The 16,548-nt window shown below is 36.5% G+C and overlaps 2 protein-coding genes and 1 long non-coding RNA gene across 7 annotated transcripts; 2 read left to right on the top strand and 1 right to left on the bottom strand.

The window, feature by feature from the left end:
* Positions 1 to 1,205: 1,205 nt before the first annotated feature.
* On the top strand, positions 1,206 to 9,187 carry LOC149740392 (DBH-like monooxygenase protein 1 homolog). Its single transcript, XM_089871723.1, has 15 exons — positions 1,206 to 1,441; positions 1,507 to 1,617; positions 1,857 to 2,006; positions 2,346 to 2,439; positions 2,946 to 3,121; positions 3,452 to 3,529; positions 4,378 to 4,482; positions 5,135 to 5,237; positions 5,886 to 6,055; positions 6,457 to 6,551; positions 6,618 to 6,777; positions 7,158 to 7,288; positions 7,456 to 7,555; positions 8,165 to 8,263; positions 8,587 to 9,187. The coding sequence occupies exons 1-15, from the start codon at positions 1,277 to 1,279 to the stop codon at positions 8,773 to 8,775; spliced, it is 1,926 nt and encodes a 641-aa protein (XP_089727849.1). The 5' UTR covers positions 1,206 to 1,276; the 3' UTR covers positions 8,776 to 9,187.
* On the bottom strand, positions 8,951 to 11,279 carry LOC149740391 (uncharacterized). Its single transcript, XR_016384362.1, has 2 exons — positions 11,100 to 11,279; positions 8,951 to 9,413 (listed from the first exon to the last, which is right to left on the bottom strand). It is a non-coding gene; the product is annotated as an uncharacterized LOC149740391 (long non-coding RNA).
* LOC149740390 (growth hormone secretagogue receptor type 1-like) lies at positions 11,276 to 16,443 on the top strand. 5 transcript variants are annotated; one of them, XM_089871753.1, is made up of 11 exons: positions 11,276 to 11,391; positions 11,853 to 12,048; positions 12,350 to 12,465; positions 12,885 to 13,013; positions 13,231 to 13,360; positions 13,931 to 14,059; positions 14,474 to 14,595; positions 14,782 to 14,912; positions 15,237 to 15,350; positions 15,412 to 15,547; positions 15,884 to 16,443. In XM_089871753.1, the coding sequence occupies exons 2-11, from the start codon at positions 12,025 to 12,027 to the stop codon at positions 16,017 to 16,019; spliced, it is 1,167 nt and encodes a 388-aa protein (XP_089727879.1). In that variant the 5' UTR covers positions 11,276 to 11,391; positions 11,853 to 12,024; the 3' UTR covers positions 16,020 to 16,443. The 5 variants fall into 5 exon arrangements, with proteins under 5 accessions (XP_089727879.1, XP_089727881.1, XP_089727880.1 ...); XM_089871755.1 differs by having other exon boundaries at positions 12,286 to 12,465; XM_089871754.1 differs by lacking the exon at positions 11,853 to 12,048 and having other exon boundaries at positions 11,283 to 11,391; positions 12,286 to 12,465.
* The last annotated feature ends 105 nt before the right edge of the window (positions 16,444 to 16,548 follow it).

The following is a 16,548-nucleotide window of genomic DNA, read 5'->3' as shown; positions in this document are numbered from 1 at the left end:
ATAAAGAGTGAGAAAAAAGAAACAAAAAATACCGGAAATATAAACCTAGCACTATACATAATCATTGTTCAATTATTCAGCATTGAATGTTAGGGATTTATTATTTTCATTTCATTTATGAAAACAATCAGTGTTAAGAGTTTAAGTTGCAAAAAAATGCGTTTCAAAATCGCAAATTCAAGTAAACCACAATTTTCATTTTTTTATTTGGTATATATTGAATTCTTCTTTTATGTTTTAATTCTTGGATTGAACAGAGCTACATAATACGCTGCACTTTTTTTTTGGGGGGGGGGGAATCTAGCACAGTCTGTTAATTTCGGTGGATTTAGAGTTATTTCTTTACTCGTATTTCGAATACCTTTACCGTAAAATTAGTTTGACGCATCAATATTATCTGTATTTCGCTCAGGTTGACGCACAAGCTGATTATCAATTTGTTTTGTGTAAAACCGGAAACAAATAATCGGTACAGTTTGTTAAATGTTACGTACACGCAGTTATTTATGGAGTGAGCGCAGTCAACGCCTTTTGAGATATCGCAGTTTTGTGCTATGCTTTAACTTGCATATTTAACTGTATTGAATCCGGCTGCGGGCCATACCAGAGTGACCCAGCTTACAGCGCAGCATTAAATTTTTTCAACTGATGTCCGAGGTTTCCATTTGAATAAAGTCATGTACGGTACTCGAATAAGTAGTCATGCCCACTGCCTCAATCGTATATACCGTCAAGTAAGAACCAACTATCATTACAACTGCTTCAGGTCAACTACAAGTTGCAGAATACAATTAATATAAAATTTCTAAATTGCTTGTTGTATAGCTCACCCAATTTTGTAGTTTTGTAGGTTTTTGTTCGGAAAGATTTGGTTTTAGTTCAATAATTTATACATCAAGGTATACTACAGGCTTTTAAAAAATAAATTTGGGTTTAATTTATATAAAAATATATAATTTTTGATAAGAAAAATAAGAATTTACATATCTTGTAATAGGAAATTTATTTAAAATATCAGAATATATCCTACCACATATATAACATATATGCGTAAACAACACAGATGAATTTAATGTTATCTTAGCCGCTGCTGTGAAGCGTAACAGACTCGGAAATCCATTATAAGTCGATTTTCTTATGCCCTTCTTTTTCTGCACCTCTTTTCGTTTTTCTTCCATCACCAGAGTGGCGAATCCCGGGAAAGCGTTTAAAAGCAAGAACAGACCGCACACTCTGCAGTCTACATATTGAAGTTATAGATTGACGAGAAAATAAAATGCATATGCTGGTACTTGGCCTGATTCTTGCGAGTACTGCTCAATTCTGCATGGGTCAAACTCCGCCCACTGCGTCAGAGAATTTTCCGCACTATATTGCGCTGGATGGTCCTCAAAATGTTTGGCTGTTTTGGAAGTTTACAGACACGCATATCACTTTAGAGGTACAAACGTTTATGTTTTAGTCGCAGCATTAAAAGCATGTTTATCTAATTTTTTTATTTTTCAGTTGAATGTAAAAACTCTGGGCTGGATCGGGGTCGGTATATCTTCTGCTGGGGCAATGACGGGATCTGATATATTTGTTGGTTGGGTCAAAAACGGAAAAGCTTATTTATCGGTAAAATTGACTTTTTTTTCGGAAAACATGTTTAACTAGGATTGCTTGCAAAATAAAATGTAGATTTTTCGGCAAACATTTATTTTTATCCTCCTTTGATGACCTATGTACTCTCACTAAAGAATAAACAGAATAGTTTAAAGGTGTATATAATGTTGGGCTAGACTTTTCGACGTGCAAATTTTCTTTTTTATATATTATTTTTTTGATTTAAAAAATATATAAATTGTTTTTTATAGGACCGCCACGCCACTGCTAACGCCTTCCCACCAAAAGATACAATTGAAAACTTAGAATTACTAGAAGGTTCTGAATGCAATGGACGGACGGTTATTAAGTTTCGAAGACAACTGGCTGGCTGTGAGTTGACTCAAGATCGCCCTGTAACGGTAAGTTCGTACACAGCATGTTTCAGTATCAAATGTCTTTCAAACAGAATTATAAACTGCTGGGAAAATTTTCTTTTCTGTTTGTTTTATTTAGGAAACAATTTTTAAATATGGTTTGCAGTGAAATTTTAAATTATATTTTCTTATATTTTTAGGTTTTGTGTGGTACGATTCAACGACCACCATTTGCAATTTCACCTACCTTTATGCTAATTATAGTTACATTAAAAATAAACAGCAAACAAAAATGTAACGCAACTAGTGGAAAACCTTATGTCTATAACAGCACAGCCCTATACCTAAGATTTAGCTTTATATACGGTCTAATAATTTCTGTAGGCGGATACGGCTCGTATTATTTACGGATATGGACTCGAAGATCCGACAGGAGACGACATAGTTGCCAGCAACTACCATGGAGCAGTTCGCCGAGGTAAGAATTTAGATTTTGCACTGTTTTTTAAGTATACTGTATCATGGCCTACTAAAGATATCTTTAGTAGGCCATGACTGTATGTTATTGTGTTACAAACACGTTGCATAGTTTTTTTTGCAATAAAAAAGGCTCTCTCGAAAAAATAACGACATAGATATGTGATGTTTTAACACAGTGAGTTTTGCCGTAACACCCGTTTACTTATTTGGCAATATTTATTAATATAACTTGTAATGCAGTACAGGAATGCAATCTAATGACCTACAGTAGCTATGTGTTCCACTGTCTAGTTCTATCATTTAAAGACTTGACTGGATTCTTTAGTTAGTTCGGTATATTGTTAGTCGAGTTAATAACGTGGTTATAAATTATTAAGCGATCACGTGATACGATACATAGATATCAAATACTTCGTGATACATGATAGCATGAATATAAACAATGAGCATGAACACTACAGTAGCAAAAACGTATTAATCGCAGCATTCATTTAAATTACACAGGTTCAAGAAGCGTTATTCTGCTGGAGTCTCGTGTACTCCGTCCAGTACCGGCTAACGAACAGCACCAACATTTCGATTTATCCAACGAAGGTATACAAGTCCCAGTTGTGGATACATACTACAACTGCAGACTTTTCAAACTGCCAGATTTTACCAAAAAGCATCACATCGTTCGAGTAAGTAGTCGTTTTATAGTAGGGTGGGGAAAATGGGACACCTTTTCATTCCATTTTTTCGTTCAATTTGGTAGTAATCAAGCAGATTCAAAGAATTTTAAAACCTTATCACCACGATTCCCATCAACCGTTGGTGGTAAGTGCTTAAAACACGATCAACCCATTTTTATATTCAGTGCTAAAGGTGTCCCATCTTCCCCCACCCTGCTCTATATTAATTATAACCTAAACATATCAAATTGCTTACACAGTTTATGGTATGCTTCATACATTAAGGTATATGCATGAACCCGTGTAATACTTAACCTACCTAAGAGTTTTTTTATACAGGTCGAACCCATTATTCAAGCTGGGTACGAGCAAAATGTTCACCATATTGTCGTGTACCAGTGTTTAAATGCACCTCAGGTATATATGCTGATTTTCCGGAACCCGCAAATTAAACCGCATATAGTGGGATGGGGGAAAATGGGACATCTTTTGTTTCTTCCCGGCGCCGTGGTATATAGTGGTTGGCGCGCCTGCCTGTAACCCAGAGGTAACGGGTTCAACTTCGTTGAAAGCTCGACGCTGCTACCATTGTTGGCGTATGTGTCCTAATGGGTTGTCTAAATTATCAGCCATACATAAAAAAATAATAAAATCCCCCAAAAAATAATCACCCACAAAGTAACATACATGGTAACTCGTAAGCTGGCACGAGGTGTTAAACCCGTGTGATAACGACTGTCGTTTTCCGGCCACGCGAGGATAAAGTAAGTTACATTCTATTTTCCCGTCTCATTTGATAGGAAACAAAGAAAATATAATGAATTATAAAACTAGATTCTCAAGAATGCTACAGACCGTTGTAATTGTTGAAAACACGATAAAGACCTTTCGCTATTATGTGTTAAAGGTGTCCCGTCTTCTCCCACCCCACTATTTAATATAAAATAAGTGTTATATACACAATACAAGGCATGAGCTTACATCCCATGTTAGATAATATGGCACGTGCCTCGTGCAAGTACATTTTAACCAAATTTTAATATTGAAAATTTATATAAATATTAGGTTATTTAAGATAATCCATGCTTCCGTTTTTCGTGTCCAATTTTGGTAATAAAGTATATTTACTTAGTGAATTATCTTCACGACTCTAAGTGGGCGTTGTTAATTTTAATTGTTAAAAACACGAATAGGAAATATGGGATTGTATGTGCTAGCGGAAGTCATTTACCCCACCTTATTAAATATGAATTCTTTGTATACAGGACTTGACCGTCGTGGGTAGAAATGTTCAATGTTACACTGCCAATATGCCGCAAGATTTTCGGAACTGTGAACTCGTTATATCAGCGTGGCATATCGGTGGCGGGGTAAGGTTATCAAATTTATGACTTAATATTGGTGTTCTGTATTCAGTATGTAGCAGGGTGAGGTGAGATGGGACACCTTTAAAATATCCCAATATCTCGATTGTGTTTTAAACGATCCACAACGGTTTAGTCGTGTGAGGATATACGGTTCTATAGTTCTTCTCTCGTCCCATTACTAAACAAGAACATTCAAAGAATATAAAACCATATCCTCGCGACTCCCATAGACCGTTGGTTCGCGACTCCCATAGACCGTTGGTAATCGTTTTAAACACAATCAGAATATTTGAATATAATAAAGATATCCCGTCTTTCCCACCCTACAAAATACCTAATTATTACCAAGCGTTGACATTTTGTCTTCACGCCACATTGATTGTCTATAGTATCAGCGTGCACCATATTTTCTCCCAAAGAGAAAAAAAAACTTCTTCTGTTTGTCTCGAAATTGTTTTGTTCGTCGTTCAATCGACTGGCTTTAAATACATATTTCGCCGAATTTTTACAGTTAACCGAATTTAGACATTTCGCCGTAAAAGTCATGTTTATTTTAAAGATGGGCCTGTTTGGATGTACAATTTACTTTACGATGTACTGCAAAGCTATCTGTATGATTTCTTTTCACTATAATAACAGGCCTATTTTGTTATAGCCTATGGTTTATCCAAATCACGCTGGCTACCCTCTTGGCACTCCAAATGATCCAAAATATATTTTAATGGAGACGCATTACGATAATCCTACTCTTCGATCAGGTATATACTTATTCTACCGGGGTTGAGGTTCTGCAGTGTGGCATGCCACCATGAGACCTGAGATTTGGACCAAATTCGCCTATTATACCGAACACTCAGGGTGCTACCGCATGAACCTTACCAGATGTTAAAGCCTATATCGCTTCCTCGAATGTAGGCGAAAAGGGCTGTAATGGTAATGGATGGGAAATCTTCCCTTGGCAGCTTGGCCAAGGTTATATCACGTCAAACAACCAATATATGCACATAAATTAACATGGTAAATCAATCACATCTCCCTCTACAGTCTACACAAACGTGGTAGATGGGAGGTGCTGTGTTTAAGTTTATGAAGATGACTGCAAACGTGCCATGCCCTGCGATTTATTGAAAAATCAAACGTAAAGTTTACATTGGCAGATTTAGGAAGCTCGGAGAAGCACCAATTGGCGCTTTTTTAAATTGTTTTGTTCATTTGTCTTGGTGTTCAGAAACCCAAAGAGCCAGGTCCGATATAAATCGGGTAAAGGCAAACTATAGAAACGAAACAACATGTTTTTTAATTATAGCACATGCACTGTCTGTATTAAACCGACACAAATTAAAACTAATCGGTTTGATAAAAATATATTCATATTATTTCCAATACTACGCAATTTTAAACTGTAGATATAGTGGATTCGTCTGTTATGAGGTTTACGTATACCGAAAATCTGCGAACTTTTGACGCTGGAGTGTTGGAGGTTGGCCACAAAGTAGATCCGTACAGACTTATCATTCCCCCCAACGCCATGTCTTTTCTTGCACCTGCTGAATGCAGTTCTAACTGCCTTACTGAGGTACGGAAATTTGTGGACAACATGTATATATATATATATAGTACAGTGGGGGAAGATGGGACACATTTAACACGTAATATCCAAATATGCTGATCGTGTTTAAACAATTAACAACGGTCTATGTAAGCCGTTAAGATAAACGGTTTTATAGATATTTTAATGTTCTTTGTTTACTGCCAAATTGGACAAAGAAAATAGAATGAAAAGGTGTCCCATTTCTTTTCCCTGACTATACTAATGTCTCGTAATATAAATATCTTTAGCACATAATACTTATGTTATCCAAACGTGTTTTTGTAATACAGACGGCCACCACGTGCGCTTAACGTTATAAGTATTAGAATTCGCAAAACAAGTTTATATTTAAAACTTGTTGACAACCAAAAACTTGTTTACCACAGGCACTTCGTGAGCAAAATTTCCCAGACATAAAAATATTTGCGAACTTTCTGCACAGTCATGTCGTTGGTCGTAGTCTTGAACTCAAGCATATCAGGTACAATACAATCTTTAAAAATATTGGTCGCCCAATTTCCACGATTGATTTCATTTGAATTGCTAGGAACGGGGTCGAGCTGCCCGTAATATCCAAAGACGATTCTTATGATTTTAATTTCCAAGAGGCGAGGTACCTTGCCGAGGAAAGAGTGGTCAAACAAGGCGATAGCTTACAGATGGTGTGCAACTACCGAACGATCGGGAAACGAACTAATGTTACCATTGTAAGAATTTCTAAAATTAGTTTTGAATTTCACAATAGACAAAACTAAATAATAAAACATATCAAAAAAATTATTCTGATTACCAGATACGTTTATCGTGACATGTTTTTTTACCCTGTTCTCATAAAATAATTATAAAATCTAATATGCTTTATCCGTTTCCATTTTACGGTAAATCTTAGGTTGGCATTCACTTGTAAAATGTCATTCGTCAGATTGAATATTTGTTTAAAACAAGTTTAGTTCATTTCCATAAAGCTCACTGTGATTTTAATGGAAATGGTTTAACTGGGTGACAAGGCATACAAAATCGTTCGGTACGCCCATCAGTGCTTACTTTAGAGGTCAATTTCTTTTGTTGATAAACTCATTTTAAACAGGGGGGCTTATCTACGAGCCATGAGATGTGCCTTTCTTTTGTCCAGTATTACCCAAAGCTGCAGATCAGCGTTTGTGATAGTCTGCCTGAAATAAATGCACTCATGGGCACAGTGGGAATTACCAATTTCACGTAAGTGCGGAACTTACATTTCATTTTGATGTATATGCATAAATTCTGACTAGACACTCCATGATAAAGCATAACGCTTCGGCACCTAAATCCCTTATATATATCACGTTCATGACTGACGAAGCTTAAGGTCATAGATAAGACATCTCGGTATACGTTTGATTTAGGTTTACTTCTACAAATGGTCCCTATGGATCCCTTGCTGACATTTTGGTGCGAGCTCCGCCGGCAATGGCTGGAAAAACTGCGGAGCAAGTTTTTAACGAGGTGACGTAATAAAAATCTATTAAACAAATCTACCTTATATTTTGTTCCAACGATTTACAGTTTAAGCAAATAGTATGCTGAGGGGATGGTACACCTTTCATTTTATTTTCCTCTTCTATTTCGTAGTAAACAAAAAAAAACATTTAAATTATAAAACCTTATCCTCACAACTCCCATAGACCGTTGTTAAATGTTTAAAACACCATCAGGATATTTAAATATATGTGCTAAAGATACCCCGCCTATATTTTTTACTATTGTGAGAAAAACTCATTACTATTGGAAAACCATAGGAAAATATATTTATATAAAATAGATATTGTAAAAATAAATAAATATGCAAAACAGTGTGGACGATACAGAGCATCGTTCACTTGCGCCATGCACAACAAAACATTTTTAATGCGGTCTAATATCGCCACCTACCGGCTTAACGGAACGCTGAAACGGCATTTCATAAACTAAGCGAATAACCAAGCAAAACTAAACAGGAAAAACAAGAAATTTTATACTCTGTGAAACATTAGTCATAAACGGACATATAAACGCTAACATAACAGCAAGGCTGCTTGTTTAAATGTATTCATAACACTCGTTTATTTTCTACAGAAACTATGGGACGAAGCAAGCGTCGATGAGTTTAGTGCCAAAGTTTCCAGTGTGATGAGGAAACAGTTCTGCAAAAATAACGACCACATTCCACCAAACGTAAGCTAATATAATATATAAAAAACAATTAGGCCTTTTTATAAACAAAGCAGTGAAAGTTATATACAGTAGGATGGGGGTACAGGGCACCCTTTAACTCTATTTTCTCGTCCTATTTAGTAGTAAACAAAAAACATTCAAAGAATTATAAAACTTAAAACTATATCCTCACGACTTCCATAGACCGTTGCTAATTGTTCAAAACACGATCACGATATTTAGATGTTCTGTATTAAAATGTCCCACCTCCCCTCAACCTACTACAATCAAACATTTTCCACCAAAACCTTGAAACAGATCACTTTTCATTTTCTTAACCCTAGGTCAATAATCTGATCACACCGTTGGTTATAACTACGCCACATCAGCCTGCTGTCCGACAATGCACTGGCCAGTCTACCGGTTTCAGTCCTTCTGTTCCGCAAAAGACCTGTGGAGCTACTTTCCTAAGTGCAAGTTTCAATCTCGCTGCCGTTATGCTGGCTCTGGTCTCATGGGTTCTAATGTCTTAAAATAGAACCTTCGTGGAGTCGAACTAACTGTTTATGTTTACCCATCATAACTAATTTACACATATAGTAGGCTGAGAAAGATGGGACACTGGATTTTTCCGTCCCATTTGGTAGTAAACAAAATCAACCAACGAATTATAAAACCGGATTCTATAGACCGTTATTTAGTGTTTAAAATACGATCCGGATATTTAAATTTTATGTGCTAAAGGTGTCCCATCTTCCCCACCCTAGTATAAAACTAATTTTAGTTTTACAATATTAACACGTATGCCCTACTTTGTGGAAATGGATTAATATTTTATGTGTAACACTCACAATACGTCGTTAATGGAATATGTGTATTCTGTTTTCATAGAAATACTAAAAACAATAATTTAGGTACGAATAAATTACGTGAAAAAAAAACAGATTTGACAGCATCGCGTATTTTCTTAGCATGTGATATTCGAAAGAATGGTTTTAGTCTAGTTGACTGTCTTTTGAAAATTGAATTGCCCATGGCTTGTTCATTCGCGCTGTCCATTTATTTTTCCTTCGACCTTGACTTGTGTCTCGCTCACTGCTCTGTTGTTCCGGTGGTCGTTAAGACTAATTAGTACCGAAGTCTGTCTTGCAAAAGAGTCGTGCCGACGAAACTTAAAAAAAGGGAAAATTTGTAGATAGGTAAAGATGCATTTATTTTTTTAAGATTAATTTTCAAAAGAGTCGTGCTGACGAGACTTGAAAGGACATACCAGGGAAAAAGGAAAACTTGTATATAGATAGAGACGCTTAAATGTGATGTGAAAGATACCACCTAAATGTTGTTTCGAAAAATTAAAACATACGGGGGTCTACATTTTATAATGGTTTTATATATTCACAAAGAAGAATCATCCATTATAGAAAATCCGAAAAAAATTGAAGTTTTTTCAGTAGATTTGAAACTAGAATCCCAACATTGTCACACAGCCCATTTTTTTACTTCAGCAGCGGTTGGTTTAGCGATTTTTACACGATTTTTTTAGCAGCGGTTTCGTTTTAGAAACTTTGGTGGAACCTTTAGATAAAATTTAAGAATTTTTATCAATACACAAGGTTTTGATTTTTCGTTAAAATGTCCGTTTAAAAAAATATCGTTTTTACACGCTGTATGGTCGAACACTTGGATTTAGAACTGTACGTGACAATTTTCATTTTTGGACATTACTATTAGGTTACGAGGCATTGATGCTTGTGCACCATCTACACTACAGTCTACACTCTACAGTGTGTATAAAACGAAACTTAGTTTTTCTTCTTTTTTTTCTATTGTTCGTTTTTTTTACCTCACAGGTTCTCGTTTGCTTATTGGTATAACCGCTTGTCTCGAGATGCGCATCTAGTATTATACGGTTTTTCCGCAATGAACCGAGGAGAATAGGAAACCAATCGAAGCAAAAGGTCTTGGAATGTTTGTGGCATAAGAGTGTTTGTAGTAATAGCTATACTACATAATAACCGCAAGCTTTGCACCCTACTTAATTAAGACAATTAAGATACCAATTAGGTTAGAAGTAAAACAGAACTTAAAAACAACCCCGTTTTTCATACGCTTTGTTTAAAAAGTCACAGCTGTAGGTATTATACATATTCTTGCTTTGTTCTTGCAAAATATAAAAAGTCGATTAGTTGGAATTAAAACTCGCGTTTTTTGTTAATCTTTTAAATGACATTTGCTAGTCTTTTTACATCAGTATCAGTTTTCCTGACACATATGCCAGTTCCCCGACTAACTGTGTTTAAAATGATTTCTCACGGCATATGTCCTTAGTGTGTGAAATGACACCGAAAACAGATGGAATGTAAAAAGAAATACAAGCGACCCGTTGAAAGTGGTTGTTATACAATTATTACAGGTGTGGTTTCGTCGATGCTGTTCTGTTGCATTTTTTTGTAAATTCGACGATGTGTGTTCGACCTAGCAGCTAAAAATAACCTACTTTAGCGGAAAAATAATTTAAAATAATATTGGTATAGAATTTAATAGAAAACATTCCGGAATTTTATATCCAGGTAGGTCTAGTTATTTTCATTTCCTTCCATTTGACAATATATATCAAGCGTTTATGAACTACGTTACGTTAATTATCGTACCTTAATAGCCTTTCTCGAAAGGCAGACGATGCGTGAATTGTTTACAATAAATAGTACGTTTTATTATATAGTGGGTTGGGGGAAGACGGGACACCTTTAGCACATACCATCCAGATACCCTCGTGTTTTCAAACAATTAACAGCGGTATAAATAGGAGTGTGCCAATACGGTTTTAAAATTCTTTGATTGTTTATTGTTTACTTACCAATTGGGTCAAGAAAATAGAACAAAAGTGTCCCATCTTTCCTCACCCTACTATATACTTTGAATTTTCGCATTTATTGAAAGACGAAAGCTTTCAAAATTTAATTCCAGTCCCTAAATGTTAGCGTCAAGTTCTACAACGATTATAACCCTGATTTTATCGATGCTTCTTCTCAGTAATCAACTCTAATCTAACTCGCGAAGGGCTCCAAAAACAGAGCACGACCAGCTCCTGAGCAGTGAGGGGGGATATATATCTCTCAAAAAGCATTTGCAGATACACTGTTTCTAAGGTACAAAACTACGAAGTTTCGTTTGTACATGTTTTCTTGGAGAAACGATTCGTTGTTTTATTGTATGAACAGACTTTATTTAGTAATTAGGAGAATTGAAGAATGTTTAAGCACGCAAATTGGTCTGTTTATACGACGTGTAAGTAGCTTACGTTTCACGCCAAATCAGTATAAAACGGCGGTATACAGACAATCCCAAGGTTTTAGATGACAATTTGTAATGTTAATACCGGTTAAAGTTTTTATATTGTGTTTTAAAACAGGTTGGATTGAATAATATAACGAAAAAAATATGTTTTTTAATGAGTTATTGTGATAAAGTTATTTTCGTTACTTAGATGCGCCTGTAACCGGTTTTATCATAGAGGCCAATATAGAGTTCAAATTCGTAGGCAATATTTTGTTAAAAGATTAAAGGCAAAAATGCGCTTGGAGATGGTATCTTAATGTACCGTAAACAGGATGACATGATGAGATGCACTAGCACACTGCCTCGCATTTCGCCAGGGGCAAATACCCAATAGAATTTCAGTATTTGAGTGACGTGCGGTAAAGCCAATGCTACCCGCTGACATTCGCGACATTTTAAAGACCAATATTTTCTAATTACCTTAAACATCGTTGGGGATTAGAATGGAGACCACAACCACAGAACAGGTACGGGTAATTAAACACTATTGCCGATTTTGGCACCATAATTCAGTAGGTGAAAATGGTACAAAAACGTTTTTTAGGGAAAGCGCTTTTGTTTCACCGCAGTTTAGATTACACAAATTTATAGAGAGTTTATTAGCGCACTGCGAACTCGGATAGCCGTCCGTCGCCATAGATCAACTATTTTTAGATGCTGGTGAAGAAGCTGGCTTATTAATGCAAACTTTATCAATTATGCAGGTAGAACACACTGCTGCGTGGCATTTTAATAAGGACGTAGGTTTTGATAAGCATATACGTACAGATAAAATTAGACGACGAAGGTATGAATGAGGAATCGGGGTCTGGATGGTTCGAGGCATTGAATAACGTGAGTGGGAACGTGTCAACAAAATTCACGGGGAATGTTGGATTCAACAAGTAATGAATTTACTTGCTATACGTTGTAGCATTACATAAAGTGTTTTAAGTTGAAACAAAACCAAAATGATGTAAGTACGTTGGGATAAGATGGGACACCTTTTCAAACTATTTTCGCGTCCAGTTTGGCAGTGAACAAAGAACATTCAAAAAATTATAAAACCATACCCTTACTTTCAAACTATTTTATCGACTCATTGGGCAGTAAACAATGAACATTCAAAGAATTATAAAATTGTACCCTTACAGCTCCCATAGGGCGTTGCTATTTGTTTAAAACACGGTCGGGATATTTGGATATTATGTGCTAAAGATGTCCTATCTTACCCGACCCTGCTATGTGAACAAAATTAGAACGCAGTATTCGAAATTGATGGTACAGGTACCAACGATAAAACGCATATTTTATTACATTTTAGAACGTTTTCATCGCCGGTTGGGGAAACTTTTAATCACGTCGTGGTCGCCGTTTTGATGCCAATGGCGGTTTTTGGAATTCTCGCTAACATTTTGACCATCTACGTCATCGCGACGTCACCGAAATTAAAGTAAAGATATATGACAGTTGTAAAAAAAACTACATAACAATTGCTGTATTTATTGATAGTAAAGCAGCCGGCTTTTTATATATTGACCAATGCAGTACGCCATCACCACTAATAAATACTGTATAATTGCCATTCATAATTCTTTTTATATATTGACCAGTACAGTACGCCGTCCCCACTAATAAATACCGTTTAATTTTCATTCATAATCGCATAGGAATACTTTCAACATCTTTATCATGAGCCTCTGCTTTTCTGATCTTTTGTCCTCTCTCATAAGTCCCCTGTGGGTCTACAGTCGAGTTTGGGGAAGAGTCACTTGGCGGATTTCTCTTTTTCTTTGTAAGGTATATAATTAGAACTATATTAATAAGCACACAGTGTTTTACCGCTTGTTATATGGTACGTGGGGTAAGACGGGACACATTTTTATTCCATTTTCTCGTCCCATTTGGTATTTTCTTGTCCAATTCGGTAGTAAACAGAGAATATTAAAGCAATTTTAAAACCATATTCTTACGACTCCCATAAAACACGATCAGGATACTTAGATATTATGTGGTAAAGATGTTCTGTCTTCTCCCATTCTACTATACAACAAAGCGATATATATACGTTTCTCTGGATATCCTATATATAAAAAATCCCTTTATTTGTCCGGCGCCGTGGTATAGTGGTTTGCGCGCCTGCGTGTTACCCAGAGGTAATGGGTTCAAGGCTCGTCGCTGCTACCATTGTGGGCGTATGGGCAAGACACTTAACGGCAATTGCTCAAACCCAGTGGTCACTAATGGGTTGTCCAAATTATCAGCCATACATAAAAAAGGACTGTCGTTTTCCGACCACGCGAGGATAAAGTAAGTTTCAGTCATTCATTTACTACAATCTTACACATTGTTTTGTCATTGTTGTACCAGGTATTATGGGGTGGGAATGATGGAACATCAGTTGTCACTTCACTGCATATCATGGGTTTCTCATACATGCGACTGTGTGCAGTAACCTGGCCACATAAGTACCGGAAGTTCACGGTCTTACATGCAAAGGTATGTTGATATATATTGAACTTCATAATTATGCCACAAAACCGAACGGGTAATGTTATATAAGCTCGTATACCATTAAGCTCGTGCCATTTGGTGGTAAATTAAGAAATCAAAAAAATTATAAAACCGTGATCTCGCGACCTAACCGTTGTTAAATGTTTAAAACACGATCAGGATATTTCGTCTTTTTGTTTAAAACACGATCAGGATATTTTCGTTTTTTCCGCTCTATACTGTATATATTCATTGTGTTTGAGTCCTTGTGAATGACCTTGGATATAGGCTAGATTTGGCTTATTACCCCAACATGATGTATAACAGTAGATAAAATGACGTTTTATAGCTAAGGCCTAATTCCTCGCCATAAGGAGACTTTTACATGTGTAACACAAATACAACGCCTCATAAATGCAGGTGCTGGTGTCGGTCATCTGGATAGCGGGATTGGGTGGGGGGTTCGTTCCGACAGCAATCTGGGCCGAAGTCATAACGGATAAAAACAAAAGGAGTCCTTCATGTTCCATTGGTTCGAAATGGTGGGATACTTCATCATTAGCGTTTACGAACACTGTTTGGCAGCATTTTTTTTTTTTTGGGGGGGGGGCACTTTGTTAGAAGGGTAAAGCATACAAAAAAGTTTAAAAACCACTGCTGTATTTTATCGGCGTTTAAATTTCTTCTTAATTTGATATCGCTGTAACATTGTAACGTATATTGGACAGGGATCAAGAGTTCATTGGTTACACGTTGATCGGATTTCCAATATTTTTTTACCTTCCCATGGTGTTGGTGGTAATATCTTCAGTAGCCCTGGCAGTGGTTCTGTTCAAGAAAAGAGAGAAGCGGAAAAAAAGTAAGCATGTTTAACACACACACACACACATATATATATATATATAAAGGTATTGGTCGTGCGCACAGACTTCGCTTGTTAATAGCATGCGAACCAATGTTTGTTTGTCGTACTATTTTGTATGACCCTCTGTGTACATTATTTTTTCCGCGCGGTTTCCGAATTAGACGAAAAGGAACGAAACCAGGACAAAACGGTCAAATTCCGAATACTGCGTTGCCTATGCTGCCACCTTAACTTGGCATTTAATATGTCATACGAGATTCTATACCTCGTGTGCATAATCCTTATGTACTCTTGTGAACAGTTTATCATTTTCCGCAGTGCGAGATGCTCGTAACCAATCTGAGATAGCACGTCAACGGAAAGAAAACCAAGCGATCGTTCAACTAGCTTTTGTTGTTGGCTCATTTATGATTGGTTACGTTCCATACACAGGTAAAGTATAAAGCGACACAGAAATTTCAAACTATTAAGATTCATTCCACATACTTTAAAGCTTTCTATGTGTCCGTTAAAATGATTGAACACCCACGCTACAAAATGACATTCAATTTGTGGTTTTCTACAATCGCATTCATGCTTCTCCGACTGAGCGAATGTCTCAATCCAATCCTGTACAATTTAACATCCAGGTAAGTTGCCGGGTTTTGTACCTTTGTGTCGTGCTTTATTTTTCAATGAAGAAAGAGTTTGGAGAGTAGAGTACATCATGCAGGTGTTTAGCTTGTGTTACTGTTAACGGTTAGGCTTTGGCCTAAATCGCATACCGTCGTGTCTCTTATACATAAAACCTAACAGCCAAACAGAATGAAAAATACTCGTTTACTGATTAACCAACGAGTTTTATTACAGAGGAGTATTCGTGCAGGCCTAAATCGCATACCGTCGTGTCTCTTATACATAAAACCTAACAGCCAAACAGAATGAAAAATACTCGTTTACTGATTAACCAACGAGTTTTATTACAGGAGTATTCGTGCAGAAACAATAAAAGTCCTAAACAAACTTCAATGCTGCCGCAGTACACGTATCAGCAACAAGGGCATTGACTTTCCTCCGACTAAAACGAGTTCAACGCGGAGATCGAAGGAGTTTCGTGCATGACTTTTAATAATGGCCCCACTGTTTCGTCTAATTTAAACAATATCGTGTGAATTTGTAGCCGTGTCGTAATCCTGTATTGCTGTTATGGTTCTGTTCGTTTACATTGTAAAAACAAGACACACATACGTCCGTAGCAGGGACGAGCCGTTAATTTACCCCCCTTTAGGTTAGAGGCAGGCTGACCGACCGATATATTATATAAACAACGATTGGCCCCAAATCTCAATCTGAACAGGACTTTCCAGAGCTCAACACAAATTAAGAACAACAAGAACAAGAATAGCATGTTTGATGAAAACCCGGCATATATAGCCGCTTATGCGCACTGAACAAGCTCAACGTCACAGCACTGTATACAGCTTCATCGGTTTTGCTATACCTATTTCTGTTAACGCACATGTCAATACACTTCGTAAGCCTACTATATGGTTGTTAAAATTACGACGACTTGGCAATTTTTCAATGACTTCAACCTAGTGTAATTCATTACATGTTTTCAAAAAGTTTTATTTATGCTTTAATTAACAAA

This window comes from Ciona robusta, chromosome 2 (genome assembly GCF_009617815.1).
Source record: "Ciona robusta chromosome 2, ASM961781v2".
NCBI lineage: Eukaryota > Metazoa > Chordata > Ascidiacea > Phlebobranchia > Cionidae > Ciona > Ciona robusta.
Note: the sequence above shows the minus strand (reverse complement) of the source record. Positions and strands in the feature narration are given on the sequence as shown.

Bases quoted from the DNA above. Each gene is read 5' to 3' on its own strand.
- LOC149740392 (XM_089871723.1), top strand. From the start codon at position 1,277: ATGCATATGCTGGTACTTGGCCTGATTCTTGCGAGTACTGCTCAATTC. The intron at 1,618-1,856 runs GTAAAATTGACT...TGTTTTTTATAG, and splicing joins ACGGAAAAGCTTATTTATCG to GACCGCCACGCCACTGCTAA. The intron at 6,056-6,456 runs GTACGGAAATTT...TGTTTACCACAG, and splicing joins GTTCTAACTGCCTTACTGAG to GCACTTCGTGAGCAAAATTT.
- LOC149740390 (XM_089871753.1), top strand. From the start codon at position 12,025: ATGGAGACCACAACCACAGAACAG. The intron at 12,466-12,884 runs GTAATGAATTTA...ATTACATTTTAG, and splicing joins GGGAATGTTGGATTCAACAA to AACGTTTTCATCGCCGGTTG. The intron at 15,351-15,411 runs GTAAAGTATAAA...CATACTTTAAAG, and splicing joins TGGTTACGTTCCATACACAG to CTTTCTATGTGTCCGTTAAA.